Source organism: Leptodactylus fuscus, chromosome 6 (assembly GCF_031893055.1).
Source record: "Leptodactylus fuscus isolate aLepFus1 chromosome 6, aLepFus1.hap2, whole genome shotgun sequence".
Taxonomy (NCBI): domain Eukaryota; kingdom Metazoa; phylum Chordata; class Amphibia; order Anura; family Leptodactylidae; genus Leptodactylus; species Leptodactylus fuscus.
In genome coordinates, this window is record NC_134270.1 from 179,141,631 (window position 1) to 179,151,224 (window position 9,594).

General features: G+C 40.4%; 1 protein-coding gene across 1 annotated transcript; it reads right to left on the reverse strand.

Annotated features, from left to right (window-relative positions):
- Positions 1-1,294: 1,294 nt before the first annotated feature.
- On the reverse strand, positions 1,295-2,275 carry LOC142210201 (chemerin-like receptor 1). Its single transcript, XM_075279226.1, has one exon. The coding sequence runs from the start codon at positions 2,273-2,275 to the stop codon at positions 1,295-1,297; it is 981 nt and encodes a 326-aa protein (XP_075135327.1).
- Positions 2,276-9,594: the final 7,319 nt, after the last annotated feature.

Genomic DNA, 9,594 nt, shown 5'->3' on the forward strand with positions numbered 1-9,594 from the left:
TCACGATCGTGAAATTTGCTCAATCGCCGATCAGGATCCGCTCTTTCACGAACCTGACCGCTCAACCCTAATTGTATATTATATATACAGTATGGTTGACCCGATCTTGAGATTTCAAAATCTGATTTTTGATCATTTTCCAGCCGATCCCGATCATGAAATTTGCTCGATCGCCAATCGAGATCCAATCTTTCCCGATCCCGATCGCTCAACCCTAGTTCCCATTTTCATATTTTCTCCTAAAAGTCATGACTTAATTTTTCTCATCACTTCTGGGGTGTCTTCTGTGATTCTTGAGCACTGTCCAGACCCCAACATCGTGATATAACATATTTTACATGATTGAATCAATTGCCTATGTCATAGCCTAAAGTCAACGTGCAGCAATTTTAGACCCCCGAAAACTTCAAAAATAAACGTAAAAAGTGCTTGTAAAGTTCTTTACCCAACTCTGTAGAAAGCTGTCCGGGTGCCACTTCTCTCCCTCACCTTCCTGACAACAATGTGCCAGACCAGTAAAGTGAAGCAGGGGATGCTGAAAATCCCATACATCATGGAGAGGACCAAATAAGAACCACAACCCTCCCCACTCTGCAGGTCATCATTAGGGTTGAGCCGTTCTTGAAATTTCAGGATCGATTTTAAAATCCGATTCCCAATCATTTTCCAGCTGATCCCGATCGTGAAATTTGCTTGATCGCCGTTCGGGATTCGATCTTTCCCGATCCCGATTGCTCAACCCTAGTCAATGCTTCTCTATGGGAAAAGTCACTTTTAGGGTTGAGCCGATCTTGAGATTTCAAAGTACGATTTCCGATCATTTTCCAGCCGATCGTGATCATGAAATTTGCTCGATCGCCGATCAGGAACCAATCTTTTCCAATCTCAATTGCTCAACCCTAGTCCTCATACCTCAAAAGAAGCAGCAGCAGTTACCTTCTAGATTTCCATTCTTCTGGTCCGTTGGTGGACTAGGAGCATGGAAAATGGACAATTGAATCTTTGAGATGATCCCGACAAACACCTTTGACTATAATGGGATCTGTCAGGTGTCCATTTTTTTTCAATCGAAACTGCCAGACAAAAAAGTTGGATCTGAAGAACTTTTTTATCCAGCGAATTCAGATGGAGACCAAACAGAGACTTTGACGAAGATGTTCCCATAGCCGTAAGGAGAAGACAAATCTGAAGGACCTTTGATGATGTAATGGCTAATCCAATACTCAGAATAGTTCATTCTGTAGGGTTCCCTTTGTAAGCCTCGAGTGAATTCAAGTGTTTTGCTCTTTCTTGGTCACGCCATGAATTCGTCCTTCCCTGCATCCTCCATGAAAGACTTCTCAAACACAGTCTGGAGAGAGCAGCAGATTTTAGTCTTAAATTCACGACTGAAGAGCGTATAAAGAATTGGATTGATGCAGTTATGGGCTAACATCAGAAACATTACAATTTCTATGATAATGGAATTCAACTCAAAAATTGTTGGTGGCCCAAAAAGTTCCAAAAGGAGAAACACATTGTAGGGGAAGAAACAGACAAAGAAGGAGATGATGATGGCCACAAAAACTTTGGCAGGTCTAGAAGATGAGATGATGCCTTTTCTCTTGAGTCGCACAATAATGGCAGTGTAACACAAGACGATGATGGTGAAAGGGATGATCACCATACAGACAAACCATACAATCGCCACCCACTTGAAATTCTTATCTTCCCTGTTACGACAAACTGTTTTATCCTGAATGGTCGATATGTTTTTGAAAATGAAGTACGGAACATTGAACAGAATAGAAATGATCCAGATAATTGTGACTATAATGATGGACAATCTTGATCTCCGAAAATTGTGACACCATACCGGGAAATAGACACAACTGTAACGATCTAGACTGATGACCATGAGCTGAAGGACGCTGACGGACAGGTTAAGGAAGTGCAGAAACCAGAATAACTTGCACATGAACTTCCCGAATGGCCAGTGATCCCCGAGAGCCAAGTAGGTTATCCTCAGAGGGAGGAAAAATGTGAACAGAAAATCAGCGATAGCCAAGTTGAGAACCCACACCAGATTGACCGTCCTCACCATCCTGAAGATGCAGAACCAGATGACCAGAGCGTTTCCAGTGATCCCCAGTAAATAGACCACGACGTGGACAAGTAGCCTGTAAATTTGTCGGGCGGTCAAGTTGCTCGAAAAAGGATGAACATCTTCGGAATGGTCATAAAATAAGATTTCAGAATGATTATAGACGACGTGTATCAACGAGATGTTCTTCATGATGAGAGTCTTTGTAGCCTTAGGAGTTGCACGGCGCAGAGATCAGTAATCTGGTAAGGAAAACATGGTGTTAACATTAGTGTGTAATATATCATGGCAAAGAAATCCAACAAAATAAAGAATGGAAGATACCATATATTGTGATATTGTTCCAAAAAATTACCAGTATTAAAAAAAAATGAGCTCCGGCCGTAATCCAGTTTTTTGTGGTCCGAGAATGTATCTGTGGACATTACTTATGGAAAAAGTTTGTGTACAGTTTGTCAAGTGTTCGGTCATGAGGATATGCAGATATACATGACTGCGGATATACTCGACTTTCACAATGTGGTTTAGACTTCCTTTTCGTGGGGAAATACATGTACGGGGGAGGGGGGTTTGTTTGTTAATCTTCTGAAGAGATACATTGTAGAATAATCATTACTTTATGTTTATGGGTTAAACTAAATAATAGGAGTTTTAAATATATTTTTAAGTGTTTAAATTTTAATGCTTTTGCTAATTTTTCATTCTTTTTTTTGTTACAAAAGATGTAATTTAATAATTTTCAGAACTTTAAAATGAATGAGGCACAGAATCGACACAACTATGGGTTAGTGATTTTTTTTAATGTTTTTTTTAATAGTTTTTTTTATTGCTTTTTAGTTCGTAGACAATTGTATCTATAATAATATATGAGCGCAAAAAGAAATCAGTCAAAAATAATTTCTTATTGCAAAATCATTCTACCTAATAAATATAAATATATATATATTTTTTTTTTATTTTTTTTTTGCGTGCTTAAACATAAAGTCCTGCTCCTGCTTTCAGCTCAGAGTGCCGTGTATTTACTATGTGGTTATTGAACACCCGACTTCACATACAGAATACACTTCGCTCCTCAGCTGCATTGCAAATTATTTCACTTCTATACTTATTTACATTTATTATACTGACATTTAGTCCCATCTGAATGAGGTCACCTTGTCGGGGCATGTACAGGGGCAGATACAAGGGCAGATATAGGGGCAGGTACAGGATTCTTACTGTTCAATGACATATATAACCAAGAACCTCTAATAGGTATCTATCTATCTTTGTAGATAGATAGATAGGGAGATAGATAGATAGATAGATAGATAGATAGATAGATAGATAGATAGATAGATAGATAGATAGATAGGAGATAGATAGATAGATAGATAGATAGATAGATAGATAGATAGATAGGAGATAGATAGATAGATAGATAGATAGATAGGAGATAGATAGATAGATAGATAGATAGATAGATAGATAGATAGATAGATAGGAGATAGATAGATAGATAGATAGATAGATAGATAGATAGATAGATAGATAGGAGATAGATAGATAGATAGATAGATAGATAGATAGGAGATAGATAGATAGATAGATAGATAGATAGATAGATAGATAGAAGATAGATAGATAGATAGATAGATAGATAGATAGGAGATAGATAGATAGATAGATAGATAGATAGGAGATAGATAGATAGATAGATAGATAGATAGGAGATAGATAGATAGATAGATAGATAGATAGATAGATAGGAGATAGATAGATAGATAGATAGATAGATAGATAGATAGGAGATGATAGATAGATAGATAGATAGATAGATAGATAGATAGGAGATAGATAGATAGATAGATAGATAGATAGATAGGAGATAGATACATAGATAGATAGATAGATAGATAGATAGATAGATAGATAGATAGGAGATAGATGATAGATAGATAGATAGATAGATAGATAGATAGATATGAGATAGATAGATAGATAAATAGATAGATAGATAGGAGATAGATAGATAGATAGATAGATAGATAGATAGGAGATAGATAGATAGATAGATAGATAGGAGATAGATAGATAGATAGATAGATAGGAGATAGATACATAGATAGATAGATAGATAGATAGATAGATAGATAGATAGATAGATATGAGATAGATAGATAGAGGGATAGATCACAGAGAAACAATATCTTTCAGAAAAAGTCAATGCAACAAAGATTCATATGCATCTCCTCTGTATAGTACTGTAAGTATATTGTCACTTACCTCCGTATCTTGAGGACCTGCTCCTTGTTTTTACTTTTCAGATGCTTTTCTTTCCAATAATCTTCTCCAGATATCTGCCCAATATACAGAAACTCAAGAATGACGTGAGCGTTTTCACTGTTCATACGAAATCCTCTTTTCTTTGGAAGGGAACCTTCCCCTCCCCTCACCTTATTGCACATACCCAGCTATAATGACATACACTGAAGAGCAGAAGGGTAACAATGTTCTGTCCTTGTGACTTTCAAGCTACAGACCTCGCCATCCACTACAGCTCGGAACGTGAGACTCCCATCATGTTATAGACAATCCTCTTGGCTATCTCATACATAAATGTGACTGGTAACTTTTTAGCATATGATCAGTTCTGCAAATTCTTCTTATTGTTACTGTTTTGCCCCTGATGGTGGAAATTTTGTTTTCTTCTTGCATCCTACAAATGACAACCAGTTCTCACATTCCCTATAGCTCATGGTGGTATAAGGAAGATTACCAAGTGAAATGTTACTGCTTCATATCGAGGAAGATTTCCCAAGAAAAGAAAACCAGCCTCATCCAGCTCATCGATAGCGGTTTCTCACCCAAAAAAATTACCAAACTGTATCATGTGACCGTCATGACAGTGGGAAGAATATGCAATGAAGTCCACCCATTCATTCCAAAGCCAAGAGGTGACATCCAGGCAAAATATTAGAATCAATAAGTCGGCTCATCGCAAGGTCTCTCAGTTCTGGCGTGACAATCTTGGCAGTGGTGGTGGATTGAAGGGTTCATTATAGTGAGATCATAGACATCCATGCAAGCACCGCACAATGCACGTTACAAAAGTCTGCAATGGTGGCCCAAAAACAGGTGAAGAAGTCTCATCTTCAGTATTGTCATAAGAAGCTTATTATTATTATTATTATTATTATTATTATTATTATTAGTATTTATTTATTTATTATTATTTATTTATATAGCACCATTAATTCCGTGGTGCTTTACATTTGGGGGTTACATACAATACACAAAATATACAGGTAGATATAATACTAACAATGACCGACTGGCACAGTGGGGTAGAGGGCCCTGCCCGTGAGGGCTTACAGTCTATGGGGGATGGGGGGTAGAGACAGAAGGAGAGGAGGAGACTGTACAGATGGTGGTGCGGTGATAGTGTTATTGGGGGGTGTAGGCCTTCCTGAATAGGGGAGTCTTCAGGGCCTTCTTGAAGCCTGTGATTGTGGGGATCAGTCTTATGTGTCGTGGTAAGGAGTTCCAGAGTATGGGGGATGCACGGGAGAAATCTTGGAGACGGTTGTGAGAGGAGCGGATGAGGGCAGAGCGGAGTAGGAGGTCATTGGAGGATCTAAGGTTACGTGTGGGCAGGTAGCGGGAGATTGGGTTGGAGATATATGGAGGGGACAGGTGAGGATGAGGTCAGAGATATATGGAGGGGACAGGTGTGGTCAGAGATATATGGAGGGGACAGGTGAGGATAAGGTCAGAGATATATAGAGGGGACAGGTTGTGGATGAGGTCAGAGATATATGGAGGGGACAGGTGAGGATAAGGTCAGAGATATATAGAGGGGACAGGTTGTGGATGAGGTCAAAGATATATGGAGGGGACAGGTTGTGGATGGCTTTGTATGTTAGCGTTAGTAGCTTGAATTCAATTCGCTGGGCTATGAGTAACCAGTGGAGAGACTGGCAGAGGAGAGCAGCCGATGAAGATCGGAGGGTGAGGTGAATTAAGCGAGCAGCACAGTTTAAGGTGGACTGCAGGGGGGCGAGGGTGTTAGTCCATGGAGAAGGGTGTTGCAGTAGTCTAGGTGGGAGATTATGAGGGCATGGACGAGCATCTTAGTGGTTTCATGGGTGAGGAAGGAGCGGATTCGGTGGATGTTCTTGAGTTGGAGGTGGCAGAAGGTGTTGAGGGTTTGAATATGTGACTTGAAGGATGGGTCGGAGTCCAGGGTTACCCCAAGGCATCGGGCCTGAGGGACAGGGGTAATTGGAGGGGCCATATGGGGTGGGGTGAAGATGATGAACTCCGTTTTCTCCATGTTGAATTTGAGAAAGCGGGAGGAGGCTACGGCTGCTAAACAATCTGTAACTCTGGCCAACAGGGAGGTAATGTCTGGTCCAGAGATGTAGATTTGGGTGTTGTCGGCATAGCAGTGGTACTGAAAGCCATGAGATTCTATGAGTTGGCCCAGGCCAAGGGTGTAGATGGAGAACAGGAGGGGTCCTAGGACAGAGCCTTGGGGGACACCTACAGAGACTGGGCGAGGTGAGGAGTTGGTGTGCGAGTGGGAGACGCTGAATGTGCGGTCGGTGAGGTATGAGGAGATCCAGGAATGGGTCAGGTCTGAGATACCAAGGGATGAGAGAATTTCTAACAGGAGGGAGTGGTCAACTGTGTTTGGCTTTGGCTTGTTTGCAAAAGAAAACCTATGAAAAGTGGAAAGTAGAAGATTGGATACGGGTGATTTGGAGTGATGAGATGAGTCGATAGACTGATGGGTGCAAATGGGTCTGGAAGAAACAAGGGAAAAGAGGGCTAATGGATCGAGAAATTGAAGGAACAGTTTGGTGAAGGAAGTCTGACGATATGGACAATAACCTGAAGCATACATCAAGATTAGCAAAGAAATGTTTCAATGATGATAAAGTAGAGGTGCAAGATTGACCCTCCCAGTTCTCTGACCTCACCCCAATACCATTACCAGGCCTCCCCTATTTATACTCTGAGGTTTGTATAGACCCAATACTAAATGAACACCAAATCTTGAGATCCACCTATCTCTACCCGGGATGTTGCACTTTGCTATCCTATCCTTGTTTCTTAGAATTCAGGAGACAAAACATTGACCTACCCTCACTATGACAACCAATTTTTTGTAAAAATGTGAACGTAAAGTTATCATTGTCCAGCATTGCGTAGAAGCTCCCAAACATGGAGAACATAACTAAACAAGGTCTCTACTTCAGTAGTAATACTTTGGCTAAACGGCACATTTCCTGCATAACATACATCGTCTATGGAGGAGGAGGAGGAAGTCCATGCTGTGGTTTGTTTAGAAATTATGACGGAATGTTTGGTAAGAAAAAACAGATCATTGAATGTAAGAAATATTTCCATCTCTGTAAAACCTGCAGATGAATATAAGATACAGAGTCAAGATGGTAAAGAACTTAGGAGAAATCAATGGTCAAGAAGGTGATCTGTGGTCATCAATGCCAGGCAGCTGCTCACAAGCCAACTAAGAATAAGGGATTTGGCAACATATAGTTTTACCATTTCACAACTATGGGACATATGGAATACCATGTACACTATTAGGCAGCAAAGTTCAGTAAACTTACATACAGATTGTCTGCAGATACGCTATTCTCCGAGTGACCAGGATATAAACAGTAATATTTTCACTTAATATTGTAATTTAATATTTATGCCCCACTCCCATATTATAATGCTCCATCTGAGCCCTCACACTACCGAGGAGCAAGCAGTCAGCAGGAATTCCCTGGATGTTTCCCCGCCTGAAGTATAGTATCTGTGGTCACTTCTGTAACAACCCCCCTCTCTCCCCCATATATTATAACCCCCCCCCCTTTGTGTTGCTGTGTATGATACCCCCTCTGTGTCCTCAAATATAATGCTCACATTGTGTCCACAGGTATAATGCCTCATCTGTATTACCATGTATAATGTCCCTCTGTATTACCATGTACAATGCCCCCTCTGTGTCCTCGTGCATAATGCCCCCTCTGTGTCCTCATGTATAATGCCCCCTCTGTGTCCTCGTGTATAATGCCCCCTCTGTGTCCTCGTGCATAATGCCCCCTCTGTGTTCTGATGTATAATGCCCCCTCTGCGTCCTGATGTATAATACCCCCTCTGTGTCCTCATGTATAATGCCCCCTCTGTGTCCTCATGTATAATGCCCCCTCTGTGTCCTCATGTATAATTCCCCCTCTGTGTCCTCATGTATAATGCCCCCTCTGTGTCCTCGTGTATAATGCCACTTCTGTATCCTCAAGTATAATGCCCCCTCTGTGTCCTCATGTATAATGGCCCCTCTGTGTCCTCGTGTATAATGGCCCCTCTGTGTCCTCATGTATAATGCCCCCTGTGTGTCCCTGTGTATAATGCCCCCTCTTTATCATTCATTGTTTTGTATATATCTAATTGATAATGGAGCTAAGATAGACCCAGTTTGTTTAAAATTTTACACAAAATTACAAACCAAACCAAATTGGGACTTACCATTTACAATTCATTATCATACTCAGGATAATTGGAGGCCTGTGGGACGTGAAGAAAAAAAAAATCCATTCTCACTTTTCCTCACCTCTCCAGGGACCGACCGCGAGACCATTGACGAGAGTCAAACAAAATGAAGCCTACTGGACAGCCATGACTTGAAAATGATGGCATTAAAAACAGTTGTCTTCACAGCAGTCTCCCATTATACTCCCCATTGACCCCCTGACACCTCACATGGCTTCTTATCAATTTTGACAACTCCCTCCCTCCATTCACTCTCCGATACATCATGTCCACTGCCATAGTCGCCTCAGTCTACAACCCTTGTCTTACACATCCAATTCATGGACCCCTCAGCACCTTCCAGGCTGTTGCTCACTGTGGTTGCTCACTTTAAGCTCAATAAATACTAATAATATGGCACTCAGATGTAGAAACAAAGGGACTCACTCTGTACTAAAGTAGTACCAAAAATTCCAACATAGGCAAGATAGGCAAGTCAAAAAACTCCAGTTTTATTAGCAGTATTAGCAATCCAGAACAACATATGACGTTTCGGTCTACGAGACCTTCATCAGACATCTCAAATAATATATCAAGGAGACAATGTTACAATGAAAAAAAAATGTGTACATATATACAAAGTCATAAGAATGGAACTACGAGGGTCAAACCAACATGTATATGGGTACCTGTAAGACACATGGGACCAACAAAATCATAAAGACTCAGCTAAAAATAAAATATAGTATATATAAGAGATCATGAATCTGGAAAGAGGTGGCAACACCAAAATCCAGGAACAATGAATAAGTTAAATTCTAGGTTTGTGTGTACAGAGATGCTATGATGAATTTTTGACCTGAACAATTTTTGACCTTTGCCTTTAATGCCTAAAAATTATGACATAGCTCTAATATTGTGAATCTCTGGCTATGCTTTACGTGTCTGGAAAATCAAAAAATTAATTCCAGTTAGATTACAATAAT

Excerpts from the sequence above, each read along its gene's own strand:
- LOC142210201 (XM_075279226.1), bottom strand. The coding sequence starts at position 2,275 with ATGAAGAACATCTCGTTGATACACGTCGTCTATAATCATTCTGAAATC.